Source organism: Triturus cristatus, chromosome 3_2 (genome assembly GCF_964204655.1).
Source record: "Triturus cristatus chromosome 3_2, aTriCri1.1, whole genome shotgun sequence".
NCBI lineage: Eukaryota > Metazoa > Chordata > Amphibia > Caudata > Salamandridae > Triturus > Triturus cristatus.
The window spans coordinates 405,682,243-405,700,338 of record NC_140584.1 but is presented as its reverse complement, the minus strand read 5'-3'; the positions used below and the strand labels follow the sequence as shown (position 1 = coordinate 405,700,338).

General features: G+C 44.8%; 1 protein-coding gene across 9 annotated transcripts in view; it reads left to right on the top strand.

Moving 5' to 3' along the window:
* Positions 1–18,096, top strand: part of MAP7D1 (MAP7 domain containing 1) — a 267,976-nt gene that overhangs the window by 168,998 nt on the left and 80,882 nt on the right. For 5 of the 9 annotated variants that reach the window (XM_085647958.1, XM_085647957.1, XM_085647956.1 and 2 more), the window contains exons 4-5: positions 5,836–5,999; positions 10,637–10,748. In XM_085647958.1, the coding sequence (XP_085504084.1) occupies positions 5,836–5,999; positions 10,637–10,748 (276 nt within the window). Of the gene's footprint in view, positions 1–5,835; positions 6,000–10,636; positions 10,749–13,504; positions 13,583–18,096 lie in introns of all 9 variants that reach the window. The other 4 variants (XM_085647955.1, XM_085647952.1, XM_085647951.1 and 1 more) reach the window with 1 other exon arrangement.

Genomic DNA, 18,096 nt, shown 5'->3' with positions numbered 1-18,096 from the left:
TCGTGCGCTGTGGCGGAGCTGTACAGGGCAAGCCCCCAGTTGCTCAAGTTTACAACTGCCTGTGGGACTAACAGGGTGCCGTCACTTTCATTCTGGGGAGTTGGCATGGAGCACCATCTTTGGGCTCCCTCCATGGTTACTTCCTGCATCAAAACACTTTGGATTGCCCCATAACCCCGCCATGCTACAGTGGCAACCGCCATTTGGCTCTAAGGCCCACCCAGTGATGTCTAGCCCATTTCCCCTGCCACCCATTTACCTGCCTTAAGCTTCCTCCAATGCCTCCTGCATGTCTAAAAGGAATAGCTGTGCCCACATCCAATAAGTGGACTCCATCCTCTGCAAAGTAACCCTTGTTATTCATATTGATCAGACTATGCCTTAAAAAACCCCAGTCCCTCTTGTCTGTGATCTTCCGCATAGCACAGTTAATTTGTCTGCGAGCCAGCTCGATTGCTGCTTCTCACAGCTGGCGAGGGATAATCTCAGACCAAATTGTTTTGCAGGAGCCCAAGAGTCTACTGATGCCTACAATGGACTTTTTCATGGCCTGAACCAAGCACCCCGCCGGCCTAAAGTAGTTAAATCATTTCATCCCAAGTGGAGCTCTTGCATATGGGGGGCCCTTAGGTTCACTATCAAGCTTCTGGTGCAGCTAGTTCAATAGGTTTGCCCATCTCATGCCGGGTAAACCTATCCACGTCAGCAGGGTGTTAGACGAGCCATGGTTCCAGTTCCTTGACTTCGCCGGTTGTGCCACCCTTGCAACGAACGAGTGGCCGATGACCCAAACTCTTACCACTAGCATGAGAAAAAGCAAAGGATACAGGGATGCAATACTTCATTGCCTATTTAACACACGCCCTAGCTCTTCTACAAAGCCTCTGATGGCTGTCACACACAAGCACAGGTTTGTCATGCAAAACCGTATGTTGTTCACTTCAAGTATAAAATTCACAAACCTATATACAAAGTGGGCGATTGCAGAACCACAGTCTGAAGCGTAGAAAAGGAATCCATTGCCATTACCGGTACCAAAAACCCTTTCTTTAAGGAGCAATCACCCCGGGTGTGATGGTCTTTTCACTGCGGGGTGAAGGGTAATAACCCCCGGCTTATGCAGCTACACCCCTCAGGGCCTGATATATAGTTCATAGTGCTCTGAATCCCACCAATCCATTTTTTTATATTATGAGCGGTGAGGCCTGCTTTGTATGCTGAGGTTGTTGAAAGTCCAACCCCAGGGCACCAGGTATTTATCCCCTAGCCCCACCCTCAGGTGTCCTACAACTGAAGTAACGTCAGCGGTCCGGGGCGAGTGAACGAGTTCCTCTTAACATCTTGTATCTCCCCTCAAGCTAGGTGGTCATGGCTGCGAGGGGTGTGCCGTGGGGCAGGAGAATGCGGCGCTAGGTCACCGCCCGCCGAAATTGTCGTGCTGCGCCTGACGTGGGCAGCCTCCTGTCTTGAGTGAGGGAAGAGGAGGTCAGCGATCAGCCGCGGCCCGTGCAGGTAAGAGTGGTGGGGCTGGGTTTAGGGGGGCGGGGTGATTTCTACAAACAATGATGAGGGAAAATTAATTATTTATTTGATTTAATTTTTCCTTGTGGTCGTCTGTCGAATCGTCCCTCCCGACCCGGCCCACCGCTCTTACCTGCACGGGCCGCGGCTGTCCGTAATGAGTTGTTGATTAGTCCTAATCTGGAGGTACTGACGATGAAGGGTGGTGGGTGTAATGGTTCTCCCAGTAAGGCTTTGCGGGTCGAGAGGAGTGTCTGTACCCAAGTCTTACGCCGTGGCATATTGATTAAGACGGCCTGGCCTGGAGTTGCTCTCAGTCTTACTGCAGAGGAAGGAGACCTGTTTGAAGCAATCCCAGTCCCTTGTCTGGAAGAAGCTGTTAAACTGGTCTTCCATGAAGATGTTAACTGGTACCTAAAGCTCCTGTTTCTTTTCCTCCTGGTGCAGGTCATCACAGGGGGTCTTTGATTTCTCTAGTGTATAACAAGGCCGTCCAAACACCCGCTTAGTCCGTCTGTCCTATCATGGGTACGCACTTGCTGCATATCGTTCCCCTGGGGCAGCGAAGAGCTTGGCTTGGGTTTCTGGCAGGGAAGTGCTCTTCCTCTGCTGCTGCTCCCCAGTGCCATGTGGCAAGACGCCTCAGTGCACGCATCCCTCACTGGCTAAGTGCTTTTCTCCCTTCTGCGAACGTATAGATCTCAGATGATGGATTGCAATGAGAAGCACCACAAGGGAATTCTGAGCATTTTTTTAAAACAAGCGTATGCGTCATTGTTTTACAAACTCTGCTATAGTTTGAATTTTCGTTGGTAGCAGCAGTGCAAAAATATCATTGGCGAGGTAACAGATAGCGAGGCGTGACCCACACACACACGTTCTGAGCAGGTATGTGCACTTTGAGGTTTTCAAAGTTCCTTTCATTATCAGCATTGTGTTATTGCCCATAGTGCACTAATCCGGACAATAGGGGAATCGGGTGATTTCCTGACAGACTAAAGCCTCCGAAGGGGCACGGGCCCCAGGCTCTGTCTAACCTCACTGGCCTACCCAGAAATGACTCAAAAGGCTTTAAAAGCCTGTGCCTGGTTTCACCAGGTATTGGGTGGAGGCGCCCGTGTGGGTTCAGAGTGACCAAACCTGGCGAATGATTCCCCAACCAAGTTTCCGATGGTTTGTAACCTGGACTTTTGGAATTAATGAGCAGCCTAGTGAGCCTCGCATAACGTGCGTACAGTTATGCAACATTCTTTGCCATGTATTTATATTCAGAGTACACTAGTTGGCAGAGTACATGGGTTGAATCTAGTAGTTTTGCCTCCAAGTTGGGGGTAACTGGTAGAAGACTCAAGACACACACACCCCTCCTCCTAATGATTCTCAAGCACAGCAGCAAATTATTTAATTATTTATACCTCCTCGACAGTTTAAACCAACATTAGAAAAGCCAATAGGTCTAGCTTGCATTTTGACCACTAACTAAAATATTTAGCCTTTTGAAGTGAAGAAACAAAAACGATTTATACAGATTTAGAAAACAATGCATGTATAGGAAAAAGAACGTAATGTGTAATGATTGTGTACTTTTGGGATGCAATATAGTCCCTCGTGCAGTGCACTGGAAGAATACACCAATCAGCCAAAAGCACGAGGTGCAAGACAAATACTCACTTCTGTGTGGCGTCAAAGCCCACTCTGTATATTTTTTTAACAACTACATTGGTAGGCGCCATCAGAATGCAGAACAGGAACGGCTATGAGATCAGAAAACACGTTTGGCCCGCATGTGTGTTTTATACGCAGTGGCGGCCGCCATTGACAAAGGGGTGGTGAGGTGGGTGGGGGCAGCACGGGCGACAGGACGACAGGTTAATAATAATTTTTAAAACTTACCTGATGCCACCTCCTGCGTTGCCTCGCTCCTACTGGCATCTTCCTGGGTCCCAGCAGCCCCTGGGACAGACTCCCAGCCAATCCCTGTGTGGCAGAGCATCAGAGGTATTGGCCTGAGCGGGTAGGAAAATGCTCTGCTCAAGTCATTGAGTCTGTGGGGCTTCTCCAGCAGCAGCCGGGCTGGAGAAACTTAAGTGCGCATGTGTGTTTTGGTTGGCCTGAGATGGTTGGCCAAACACACATGAGCACTTGGGGAGTGCACAAGCACTCCTCTTCCACCCTCCCATGCCCCGCCCCTCCATGCACAAGCTGGCTCAGAGCCAGGAACCGTTTGCTGGTTCTGTGCCAGGCAGTGAGGCGGCGCTCCTCCACCATTGTGTAGGAGCCGCTACTCTTTACACGAGAATGGCTCCTCTTCAGGGAGTGTGTGGTGAAAGGCGGAGAGAAGGCACAACGAACTACCACAGGTGCTAGCTCAATGTTTAAAACCACCCTGGATTCAGAAGAGCTCCCAAACTATCGGCAGTGATCTTTGATTCAATAATAATTCAGCATTCTTATCCTCATGCGAATATTGAGCAATGTTAATTACCTGCCCTACAGTTATGGTTGGGGATCGAAGGTGAGGATGCATAATGAGTGGTAATTACTAGCTGTTAATGGCATCAGCATGTAGGCAGTAAGGCTATTAGCACCCGCCCTCTACCCAAACTCTCCCATCACAAACAAGCCATATGTCCCTGCCTTCTTCATGCCCCACTTCATATTTTCATCTACCTTCAGATGCTGGTTAATAACAGCATTCCCCTCTTTCTGATTCATTGAGGCAATCTTGACATTCCATCAAGGATGCCAATAATGTCAAAGGCTATTTCACGGTCCTGAAGAATGCTTAGCGAACATGCATAGATAAGCTGAAACATGTTGACCATTTGATTTCACTCATTTTACCAAATCGGATGGTCCTGGTCAACCTAACCAGCCAGTCAACATCCGTCACACTTCTTTTAACGGTTGCCGGTTTTTCCACCATTAAAATTTATTTTTGGTAAAAACCTGTCACCTTTTAAAATTTCACACTACTCCCAACACTCACATCCTTGCACCCCCCCAAAATAAACCTGCTCCGCTGTAACTCAGGCGTTGTAGCACACCAGGGAGGCATTCGGCCTCTGGTGGGAACCCAATGATGAAGCATGTCACCAACCAGGTTGGTGAGTGAGGGTTCTTTTAAAGAAATAAGTATTTCCTTTGTGCTGTCCTACCTTTTAGATTAAACATTCACTCTTTTGTTGTTGTTGAATATATAGCCTAGGGGGAACAAGAGTGACTCTCCCTCTCTCTCCTGTTGTTTTTCACATATTTCACTAGTGCACCACAGATTAAGTTTTGCTGTGGTTACCTAATTCGCTGGTAGTCAATCTGTCAACTGTAAAAGGAAGAATTGCTGAGTTGGTATTGACAACCTGTGACTTGAGAACTAACATACATGTGCAAACCACACACCAGCCCCCGCCCCACACTATTTTTTTAAGTGTGCAAAATATGCAGCAGATGGTGGATTATGTGGCAGGTTCAATAAAGGCTCAATTATTCTGAAAATGCTGTGGTCACAGAATTCCAGTGGCCTACCTGTTGGGCTTAGCCCGTCACATGGTGCCTTCTAAACATCTTTTCACCAGGTATCCTTTTGTGTGCCCGCCCATATGATCAGCCTCTCCCGTGTAGGCCAGAGAAGGAGGGCCTTTTGTGTTAAGAGTATACAAAATTATAATACTGTTACTTATGCTTGGGTGGAGCGCAGCCCTCTGTAGAGTTCCACAAGCGGAGAAGTGAGGTAAGTCGCGCTGATTTTTAGAGATGGGTGTTTGTCGCTCTGTAAAATCGGTGTGAACGGCCGGTACCACATGCAGTGCAAGAGGGCGCAGCTTCTTTCTGCCTTTTGAGTTCTACTTGAGCGGCAGCTTCCTCAACGCAAGCGTCAGGTTTCTCAATGTGAGCAGCAGCAACCTGCCACGACTCCCCACGTTGAGAAGTCTCGCCAGGAGGTTGTCTAGCGTTGGATTTTCCTTGCTCACGCTCGCCAACTTTCATGTTGGTGAGCCGCGAACGAGGTAAAACTCTGCTCCTCTCTGCTACGTGGAGTTTTTTGGGAACTTCATGCTCTACAGAGAGTGGGAAAAACTGCATCGCGGAGTTTACCGCCCAGGCCTACTGTTATTGTGTAAAAGTGTCAAACTCAACTCATAAGGACCAGTGTCTGCTGGGGGTGTCTGACCACATATTCGATTCGTAAAAGGGCTTTGATGATTTACTCTGTGATGTTTACTATACAAGTAACCAAGTTCAATATCGCTACGAGAAGTCGCTCAGCATCTGTGGATAATTTGAATTGTGATCCATGCTGTTTCTTTTTTTCAGCTGCCAAGAAATCTGTCTGGTTGGAGAAAGAAGAAAAAGCCAAACAGCTCCGGGAGAAGCAGCTGCAGGACAGGCGGAAGAGGCTCGAGGAGCAGAGGCTGAAGGCGGACAAGCGCCGAGCAGTGTTAGAAGAGCGGCAAAGACTAAAATATGAGAAGAACAAGGTGATTGCGTCATTGAGCCTCAGTTTTTGATAGTGTCTCCCAGGTCCTTCAGTAGGCCTACAATGGCTGTGTGGAGGTGGATGCATGTTCCATGCCCTGCACCCCAAACCCCCGCTCGACGCATCTGTCTGCACTTATGATTTAAATACGTTAAATTCCGTTGTATGGGAAACTTTTTTAATATTATTGGAGAAAACTGCTAGATCAGCAGATACCTTGGGAACCTTCTAGTGAATGATGTCACAGTAGGTCTCAAAGCCCAAGCTGATATCATCAAACCAAAGGAACATTCTAGAATGCTTATTGATTGGTGATTGTTATTGATGCTGTAATAGGTAAAGAGAACTGTTTGTTTCTCTTTACCGCTAGCCCCTTCAAATTATGGCTACAGCCATATGCGTAACCAGAGTTGGCTTTTCCTCCCTGGGACGTTTTTTGATGTCATTGAGATGTTCTGCATTTTGAAAGTTTGGATGTGACTGGGTCTGTTAAGAGTATCGCCTTGAAATAGATTTAAAATTCTTTTGGGCTGCTTCTTTCAATGTGTTGCCGCTAAAATATCGCACCTGCCTGGAGCCCACCTATGTGAGAACTGATGTAGTGAGCGGGCTCGAGGTGACTTCTTGATGCAGAAGCGACGCGTAGTATTTTTGCTCTGCTAAATTATACGTGAAGTCCTTTTTACTTTCAGGAAGTCCCTCCCCACAGGGACATGGCACCAGTGATCTCCAATCACTGCAGATTAAAAAAATTAAATGATCTCTGCTGTAGAGAACAAAGGAAAAAAATAAATGTTGTAGGGAATTAGGCATGTCTGTATGAACAAAAAAGCATTTATAAAGCAAAGCATTTTGGGTTTTGTTTGGTAGAGGGCACAACACGTTTTTAATTCCCAGTTCTCCTGCCTTTCTGGACAGGTTAGGACCGTTTATAGCGACATGTATATTTCCATCGACTCCTGCATGGGAAAGTGACGGAATCTAAAGTGTTTTCCCCCTATCTGGATGGTGCTCAGGGCTGACTCAGTCGGCGATCTAGGCTAGCATGCTAGTCTTTATTTCAAATCGGTGATTAGCTCCTATTTCCTGTCACCATTTTATGCAGTCAATTTATGTTCGAAGCCGTGGAAATGTGAGTAGGAGTTTTCCATCCCTTTCAGTTCACATATTCTGTTAAAAATGGGGAAAGACAGTCTGTTGTACATAGCTAGGCTAACTCCGCCTTGTTTGTATTGCTTTTGACTGAAGGAAAAGACGAGCAGACAGAGAAAAAAGGCATGTCTCGGTTTTGTTTCCATTCTTCTTGGCGTGACAGCGATATGTGGCAAACAAAAGGTTTTATGAGAAACTTGCTCAGATACAGCAGGTTAGCTTGAACGTTTATTCTTGTTTCAAACATACAAACAGGACTCCTTCTGGTTGGTATTTAGACTCATTTGTGCATCTGGGTTAAGCCTTGCTACTGGTTCATGTATGCTAAAACCATGTTGCTGTCATTTCATGAGGGCTGCCGAGCTTGTGATCTTAAGTTTCTGTTCTATGAACATGATTTTTCCTGATCCAAGATGGCTGCTACAATCAGATCTCACAGAGCTGCGGAACTCTGTACATGAGCTAAGGAATGGTTTAGAATTGTACTCTTATTGCTATCTGTCGTTGAAAAACACAATTGTCTAAGGGCTGACTCAAATTTCCTTGTTAACAAACGTGTTTGCTGATGAGCTCTTACCAGTTATGGGCAACGGCTCTCCTTCCCATACATTCATACCATTGTCATTACCAGAGAAAAACTACAGCAGAACAAATGCCCTATGTCTTGTGTTTGTGAATGCAGTTCCTCCTGATCCAAGATGGCAATGAATCCTGTGGGATATAAAGAAATACTCGTGTTCATGCTTGCACTGATTGGACATCTCTCATATCGTGCACAGCAGTGGCCGGATTCCTTGGGCAAAACAAGGATATGTGAAACAACAAGCCACTTACTGTCCAGTAGGTAGTGTCATGCAATGCCACTGTAATTGTTTCCACCTACTAACTCTGCCGAGCCTCAAAGCCAAAATGTAGACATGTGGCTAGACCTCCCCTTTAAAAGTTGTTTTCTTTCATTCTCATGGAGTGCTGGGAAAGTCTGTTACTATTTGTGCGTTGTAAGTGGATAGGGGTTGTGCAAGTGAAAGGTCTGTGTACACATTTCTGTAGGTGTGGATGTCTCCATGGTGACAAGCTGTAAAGGGCCTGTTTGAGCACCAGGGCTTTCACTCTGTGCTTCATGTTTTAGTGGCCGTGTTTGATATGTAGAGCACCTGGGTGTTTAGATCTTGCGTTACACAAGTCATTTGGATTTTAATAAAATGATGTACATATACTTAACCATACGGGCATTCAGCCAGCCACCTGCCACCATTGGTCTGCTGTTTCTTCATTTACTTGGGACTCCTACCGACTACAGCATATAGCATGGTGCAGTGGGTTGTCCCACTTCCGCTATCGGCTACCTTCACTGTGAGTGATGGCATTCTGCTCTTTCACAAGGAACACAGCCACATGCAAAGTAGTTCTAGTCCATGCCAGGGATTATTATGGCCATGCTTGTCTTTATGAGCCCCAAAAATGTTGTTTTTAGCCAGTGTGTTTCTTCGCCAAAGCTTGTTTCTACATCCAGGCGTTTTTTAAATTCTGTAAGAGACTTTCTGCGTAAAGACTGCAATCTAAGTGCTGTGAAAAATCTTGTGCATTTTTATGAACGGCTTGGCATTGCAACGATCTGCAATACCTATTGGTAGAAATTCTTTAACATATACATAAAACGGGTTTCACTACCACCAAAGGAATATTTCTGTCGCCTCATGCTATTGGTTATAGCACTCTTCTGGTGATGTAATCCAGCTGACACCATCTTCTAATTCAGTATAAATATAGAAACCGGACATCCGAGCTGCTGGGGTATTTTTTCATGTTAGAAATGCTGCTCATCTCAGATAGCTACTAGTTCCCCATTAGCACAATGCTGCTTTTTTGTGGCAACAACATTAGTCGTTGTACTGAGCACGGGGCTTTTGATGAAATAAGTGATTTTCATGCTAGGGCTGGGTTTCCCGTCTTTTAGGCAGTGGTTTCTTAAAGCGCAAACCAGGGCAGTAACCTGGAGGAAGTGAGGACTCTGAGCTCCATTACAAGCTCTCCCAGTAACCCAGCATTTCTAACTTTGAGAGAGAATAAATAAATATAGGAATAGAGGAAGTTGCCATCAATTGACTCATTTTCATCATTCGACGCTCTAGCTTGAACTGTTAACAATTAATTTTGGAGACAGTGTTGTAATCTCAGTGCATGTCTCTCTTGTTTCCCCAGTTACTTTTTCCGACATAACAATTTCGTGTGTATATATTTGTTTACTTGCCAATGGACCAATGAAATGTTGACATTATGATGCTAAACTTTGCAAGTATTTTCTCTATGTTTATATCTACGCTACAAGGCATTAACCAATCATGAGACTGTGTCACTTTTTGTAAATAAATACGTCACTCTCCTGCGACGCGCTCATGTGAGCAAGGCCACCGAGTTGGCAGAAACGCTTTTTTTCTTACTTTGCACCAGACAGATGATCTAAATAAATTGGTACTGCGGCTGGCAGTATCAGCAAAAAAGAAGTTGTCCGTCTCTCTTTTCCGGTGCCGGAAAGCACCTCGGAGTGGTAATTGGATGGATATATATATATATATATATATATATATATATATATATATATATATATATATATATATACACACACATACATACACTGGCTTAAATATTTAACACCTGAAAAATGTTAGTCATTGTCTCCAACTGTGATTGTGGTAGCAATTAAAACAAGCTTATGTAGGCATTACAACAACCAGATCATTCAAGAGTGATTTTTCTTTTTTTAAGAATTATATATTTTATTTAGTTGTGCATCATGGGCATGTTTGAGTGGTTTGTTGCCCCTGCTTCATATTACGGTCTTGTTCTGGGTGCTCTAGTTTATATTCCACCTTGGTTATTCAGTCTCTGAAGTTCGATGAGTGGCTATGTAGGGGTGCTAGAGTACACTGCGCTTTGCAGTGGTCTGCGCTACCCATGAAGAGTGATCTGGTGGGGACCACTCTGTGATTGGCAAAGAGGAGCCAAGAGAACCTTTGATTCTTTAGTGTCCCTATTTGACTACCACATTTGCATGGGGAATAAAATACAAACTACAGATAACTAGAAGTCGTCCATGTTGTACTCGGTCCACCAGCGTTGCTGCGGCTCCTGGATTTTGAGGCCAATGGAACAGGTGGCACGTTGATGATGTTCCACAGTGTCAGAACCACAGCCTGTGCTTTTGTTTAGAGTCCTTGTTCGTCTTGTCTGCTTCCGCATTCAAGAAGCTGGCGTTCAGACTTTGGCTCACCACTTCCATAATATTATAGTTTTTTTTTCCTGCTCCACTCACTCTCCGCTGCAGTCACTCCACAACACATCACCCCACCACTCTATGATCCATCAATATCCATTGATAGTTTCCAGAAAACAGCTACTTTGTTACATGGCACGGAATGTGCCATGTATGTAGTATGGTCATATGCCCATATGTGCTAAAGGATCTTCTCTTCTTTCTGCCTCCAGGAACGCTACGAAGCAGTCATCCAGCGATCAGCCAAGAAGACATGGGCCGAGATACGCCAGCAGCGATGGTCGTGGGCCGGAGCGCTGCACCAGAATTCCCCGGCGAAAGATGGTGAGCGTGCCCCAGAACCCCGCTTTATATCATCGTCCTATCCGAAAGCACCACATGGGTGTTGCGCATTAGACCCATTCCCCCGTGTATAATTGGGTCTGCAGACACCACCGTGAAATGTATCCCATCAATTCAAAAAATTTATTTTCAAGAGTACCTTGAAACAGTGATGTTCATGAAAAAGCATGGTGGAATTTTCTGGTGTCCAAGGTCCCCATTTCACAACTGGTACCCAATACCAATACCCACTGTACAGTTACACAAACTCTAGAAGTGTTGCTGCTCAATGAATGTGACTGTGAAGTGCACTAAAGCATGCCCTTTCATGTATCCCGATGATTGAGTCTTTGCTTCTGGTCTCACTGTTGGCCTCCACAGTTTTACATTCACCTGACCTTACAACCATCGTGGTGTTATGAAAGTCGGTCTCCGCACCTTGAGGATAGTTCTGAAGCGCTTAGGCGCCAGTCTTTTTTTGTGATCCAGTCTGATCCGCGTCAGACAACTGTAGGCATGGGAGATACTTGCGGCAAATCTGCAGTTCAGCATCGGTGATGGAGAACCTGTTGAAACACGAAGTCGGTGTAATTGGAGGGTGTCTTTAATAGTTAAGGAAAATACCCCCCCTCCCCCCCAACAATGCTGCTGGTCCCTCCGTGTCTCTGGTCTCAACTGACCAGCTTGGTACCCTCTAACCAGGAACTCACAGCATTCCTGGCATGAGCTGCCTGGCATGCACTTAAAGGGGCCAGTAATAAACCACAACAGAGCCCTTGTTCTTCAACTGCATGCGGGTCGGGCTCTTCTTGCCTTTGTCCTTCTGAGCATGGCAGACTGCGTCAGAAGGGGTGGATTACCATATAATAGTGAGCCATGAGAGATGGTACTTATTAAACTAAAGCAAAGACAATACTAACCAGTAAATGCTACACGCACAAAATATCGATAATCTGTGCCATGGACATAACATTTGCCAATGGTTGTGCAGTGGAGTTTAAGTGGCACACTACACGTGCTGTGGCATTCAGTATCACTTGTACAGATGCTGGACTTATAATTAACTAAAAATCTGTCATTCATGTCAACAACAACAAAAATATGGGTGTCTACCTGTATCCCAGCAATAATTGCAACAAAAAAAGTTCTTATAGTTGCACCAAATAGCTCAATCTACCACCAGCTCATGGAATGAAGGAAAGGCAACCTTACGAATGACCTGACCAGCGCAAGTAAACAGCAAGCAGAACAGACACTGACCTCACCCTAGGGACAAATAGTGAAGAATGAATCTGAACGTTACCTGTGGCGCCAGTGACTCTCGCACCAAATCCAGGTGCTGCAGCCAATGTGCAGTTAGTGATCTGCGTTCCAGAGGCAAGGCGAACGAATGATTCCCTGTCCGCAGCTGGCCTTGATTCCAGGGAGCTGCATCCCGAGTAACCCAGCTCATGTAGAACGCACTACAAACCAGGACAGGGACTCCTCTGATTTGCAGCCTTTGGAAGCATCCGTCTTCTGTGGGGTGGATGTTTTTGGGTAGTTTGAGATCTTCTACATCGCAACAAGCAGAGCTCGAGTCTGGGTACACGTGGGTGGAGGGCGTCCACCCACTATTTACACAGGGTGGACGCCGTCCACCCTGCCAAGAAGTTGAGCCCCACTCTAAAATTTGCTGAACTCGTCCCAGTGTAATTTTGAGACACCGGGGTACATTCAGCAGCGCCTGCTTGTTATCTACTTTCCTTCCGAGCAGCAACGTGCAGACGAGGAGTGGGGTTTTGTCTTTTGAGACTCCACCTTGGCCATCACAAAGGCCAAACTTAAGGGCCCCCTTTGGCCTTCTTTTGAGTATCCAGGCTGGGGGCTGCCTGTAGCCTCACACCTAGATGTAAATGCAGAGGAAGGGAGACAAAAGCAGCAGCTTGTTAACACTTCAAAGGCGCACAAGAGAGGCACAGATTTGTGTTGGGACCCCCCATATATAATAGATATTCATACACTGTAAGCATGTCAGATGTGTTACTCTGTCCCAGTGCAAAATAACAATTTAAATACCAGTATTTTTTATTTGTTGTACAGCGTTATTCATCCCAATATAGGGTTTCAGATCACTTTACAGCAAACTTACACATTATACTGACAATAAATCACACACGTTTGTAATCATTGCACAGAATGTGTTACTTAAGACTGTGAGGGTTACTGGGTGTAGGAGGCCCATATCCTTCAGAGCTCACTCTGCTATACTAGAAGGATTACAATGCAACTGTGTGTAATAAAATGATCTTTGTGTTCAAAGCAGTAACCCACTTACCTATCTAAATAAAATAAAACCTCCCATCTGCTTGTTACATTATGTGCTTTGCAGGAGGCGCATTAACCCTGTATGCTATTTTAAGTCAAAACTAGTGCTAGACAAAAACAGATCTTTCCATCAAATGTGTTAACCACCAGGCAGCTAAAGCAATCACATCTACATGGAAATTTGCTGCACATGGAATATTACGCCTGGTGGGGTAGGCTGGCAGCAGAGTTAGTTTGTTAATCCTTGGGTAAAGGAACCTGTCCCTTCCTGTGATACAACCTAACTTGGAGAGTCCCCTACTTCTTTTTTTAGTACTTGTGCCCTTACAACAAGGTTTTTAATAAAAGTGTGTTCTGTACCGCCGTCGGTGAAAATCTCAAAGGATAGCCATAAGTTTGTTGTGCGCTCCGGAGGATGTTCTCACTGCTGACCTAGTGTTTAACTTGCATAGAAGACGACCAAGATGTCATGGAGGCCCCGCAGGAGGGGATGGAGCTTAAGAAGCGAGCCAGCTCTTCACTTGGATCAGGTGGTGCAAGCGTGTGATGCATGCAGCATGCAGTTCTGGACCAGGCATATGTGTGCATGACAAAGGCACAATGATGTGGTGTATGGCGGAAATGACCATTGAGTGATCCGAGCTGGGTTTCAGGTTTGCACTGTCACTGGAACTCGGTTCTGTGTCCTACAGTTTGGCCTTATTAAACCATAAATTCAGTGTAACCTCTTGGAAAATTGACCTGGAGGAAAACCTGCAGTGGTGAAAGCATCATGAATACTGAGCAACGTCTGCACCACACAAAATGTATTTGCATCGTTTTGTTTACTTCTCTGTGCACCCAGCCTTGCCACGGGGTTCTGTGGGTGGTGGGTAGGTATTAGACATGCCAGTGGGTGACTAGGTTCTGGATGGTTGAAGGACAGGTGGCACACATACATGCATCTAGTCACGGTTCTCAGGGCGTTGAGGGCAGCCGGCAGACATGACTGCATTTGTTGGTGGTGGATGGAAGACCAATATGCCTGCCTGGATTTAGGTGGAAGAGTCACTCGAGAGCAGGCAGCTGGCATATGTTCCAAGAAGGTGTGGGGGATCTGGTGGGTATAGTGCAAGTGGCGAACATGGCAATGTGGGTGGAGGGCAGACATGCCTCCCTGAGTTCAGACTTTTGGGTGGTTGTAAAGTAGGTGGCATACAAGCCCACATGGGATGAGGGTAGTGGATGGGAGGAGGCAGACCTCTGTCCTGGGAGCAGGGTTTAGGGAGGGTGAGATGACTGCAGGTCTTCCAGCGACCCAGGAACGGGGATGTAGGGAATGTGGCAGCCATGACTGCATGGGAGCAGGGCCCTGCGAGGAGTTGCTTTCTGTGTTTTCTTTGAATGTGAATGTGCTATCTGTTTTGGTGTCCCTCGACATCTGGTCTGCTGAATATCTTCATTCTCTGTATCTGAGTGGCTAGCAGTCTCCTCCATGACACTCAAGAAGGAGCATGTAGGATTGTTTTTGTGCATGGTTTTTCAATGACTGCACCCAGGACCGTGGGCCCTTTTCTGTGCCTGCTTCCCAACAGCATCTTGATTGGGCATGTCTCGGAATGCTAGGGTGATGACCTCGGTAGCTTGGGAGGAATGTACACAACTGGAATTGTTATATTCATATATTTTAGTACAGGCACATCGGTTACCTCAAGAGGGTTAAGGTGCTGTCTTCATGATATGCCAGATTATTAGATGGTCCTTTTCTGCAACACAGTGTCAGTTATACCACGGCAAGGCAGTTCAGACAGTTGCATCTGCTATGAAAACAGCCCAAACCCTTCAGTGGCGGCTGGTGAAGTTTGAAAGTGATGAGGCGTAAAATGAAATCATGCATTAGGCTGTGGTAGAGCAGGGGGCAAGCATGACTTTCCTGAAAGTGGTTCTCTGGCTTAAAGGGAGATATACCCCCTCTAAGAAAATATTTTAACAAGGAGGGACAATGGTGAATTTTCCAACATAGTTCTTTAATAGAATGAGCAAGAGCTCGTGGCTTTGGTCTATAACTCATGCCGAAGACCTTCAACCGGTATTGCCCTTGTTAGTGGGCTATAATGCTATGGTAACTTAAGACCATTCATTTTAAGAGCGTGCTAATTATTAGCATGAATTTTGTTAGACTGAAGATAGTGAATGAGAAATTTAATTTTAAATGTATGCTAAAATATTTGTTAGTGTAAGGTACAATCTGTCTTTCTTTAGGCAGGGTGTAGTTAGTTATTAGTTTGAAGTGTGCTACCAAACAACGAAGCTACAAATAAGAACTTTTGTATTTTATAAAGGATACATAATATTAAGTTGGTCATCTAGCCGAGCTCTCAGCTGAGAAAGGTGAACATATTTAGCAGAGGAAATGATCATTCGGATATTACACCTTCGAAAAAGCTGAATATATACCAGTGGACAAGAAAGCCTTTCCATAATGCGTAAGCCTCGACCTAGTGCGACCTTGAGTATGAGCAAACAGCGAAGGAAAATTATTGCTTAATTACACGTTCTCCTACTACAGCATTGTTTCGGCATAAGGCATTGCCTAAAGACAATATACGCTTCTGGAACATAAATATTTTCTGTTCCGACAATACGTCAGTGAAGGCATATTCCTTGTTTGCTTTCCATGGGTGTTTAAACATTGCCTGGGAAACCTGTCCAGCTTTCTATGTGCATATATAAACTAGATTTGACTCCAGGCATCATTAAGACCATGGCAAGAAGATCAGATGATGGATGGAATCCTGAACAAATCAATCATTCAGTCCTAGTTACAGATCTGGGTTTGATCCATCGTTTGTTTGCTAACCACGCCCCCTCAGTTTGGACCCAGCCATATGCAAATCAGTCTTGGCCCTGCGCCCTATGGAAACAGTGCAGCCCGAACTGCCAGGCTAGGCTAGGTCCTCCCTGAACCGGAAACAAGCATCATGGGACCTGTTTCGGGGTACTACCCTTAATCAGCCACACTAGCTTGTATTCAGTGGCACAGTGAGCACGAGATCCACTTCTGGGCATACCCGTCTCTGGACCCTCTAGAGAATTGTGGTTAACTGGACTGTTTTTTATGGATCCTAAAACTTTTTTTGTGTTTACATACATTCATTTTTGCTCCTGAAAAACTGGACTGACACAAATTAAATGATTTAAAACGTCGCACCGATACATAGTGTAAAATGGTGCTAAATTATACCTCTGTTCTATTATGCTCAACTTCTTTCTTCCAGGGGTCAGTGTTGCTCTGTGGCGGAAAAAAGATCAACATCATTTCTTCCATTTAGACAAAACGGCCGGTGATTTTTCTTTCTACTCTGCTAGCTGCCGGCAAATTGTGCAATGTTTTGTGCTTACTTGTACAAACCGGACTGCTTATGTGAGCTGGCATTTTAATCAATCACTTCTTTGACATGCATGTTTGTATGTTCGAGCAGACACGTATGAGTGATATTTATCTTTGAGGCCCACATTTGTCCACTTTTTTTTTTTTACTTTTTTTTTTTTTTTGATAAATCAGCATCGATGAAGCAAGTTTACAATCAGAAAGAAAGAGAAAAAACAACCAATAATCATTCAATAATAAGTGAGCATACACAGAAAAGAAGTATAATAATCAAATCCAGTTCCTCACTGGGGCCCATAATGCGAACCCAAATTCTTTCCTTCGTGAGCTTTTATGATTATATAGAGAAGTTTCCAAATTATACAAAGATAACAATTTAGCTTTCCATATAGAAAAAGAAGGTGCCTCCGAGCTAAGCGGGAAACGGCCATACACAGAAACAAGAAGCCTTTCTCTGGGGTTGAGCGATTTCTGCTGTTGGGAACAAAATCATAACCAAAGAGTACTAATTGTGGTGTGATATCAACCGAGACTCCTAAACCTGAGTTCAAAAAGCAGTGTATTTCTTTAAAAAAAGAGATAAGTACAGGACATTCAAATAGCATGTGCAACAGATCAGCAGCCCTCTGGCTGCATCTAGGACATCGATCCCCCTTATTTGTACCCCATTTGGCTATCTTCGCTGGAGAATAGTACAAATCAAAGATTGCCATATAGCATTGGCTTTTATAGCTGCCTGAGAATATAACAGCATCCAAGAGATTCAAAACTACTTGTAAATCAACACCGACTATCCCCAGCCGCAATTCCCAGCGTTGCTCAAAATAGGCAAGATCGTCCTGTTTGGTTGCAGTTATAGTTTTGGACAGTTGGGATATCTTACATTTCCTTTTTATACATTCCAAAATTGGATTCTTTTCTAAACTAATCTGACCTCTTGCGATAAGTTTAGCTAAAAAGCTTCGAATCTGAAGGTATTTAAAAAAATCCATATATGTAGCCCATATTTCTCTTGAAGTTCAGAGAAAGACTTCAGCTGGTTATTAGAAAATAAGTCCCCAATGGCTCTAATCCCCTGAGTGTTCCATCTATGCATGATTGAATCTGAAAAAATCATAGGAAGTTTCCCTATTTCTCCTAGTGGCATGTATCGATTATATTCCCTTATAGTAAAAAGATTATGCACTTTTAACCAGACTGCAGCTGCAGCCACCAAGATCTTAAAACTGGTTCTTTTGTAATAGCTGGGCTCAAAAAATTTAGAGAATAAATAATTGGCTTCTGGCCCTAAAACAAGCTCGTATATGGAGGGTAAAGAAGCAGGATCAAAATATACCTGAGGGCCAAAAAATAAAATCCCCATATATTGGAGCATTGCCGCCCAATAATAGTACTGAAACTGGGGAAACCCAACCCCCCCCTTGCCATTGGTAGAGTAAGTTTCTTAATGGCTCTTTTGACCTCATATACCCCCAAATAAAACGGGAACACATTCTTTCTATTTTTGTAAAAACTAGGTTCGGTATAAGAAGAGGAATTGAGCGGAAGAAATAAAGAAATCTTGGGAAAACCACCATCTTAATGACATTACACCTACCATAGATAGATGTAAATAGTCCAGATTTTCCAGCATTCTATTAGATGAGATTAGAATTGGATCGAGATTGAGACTGA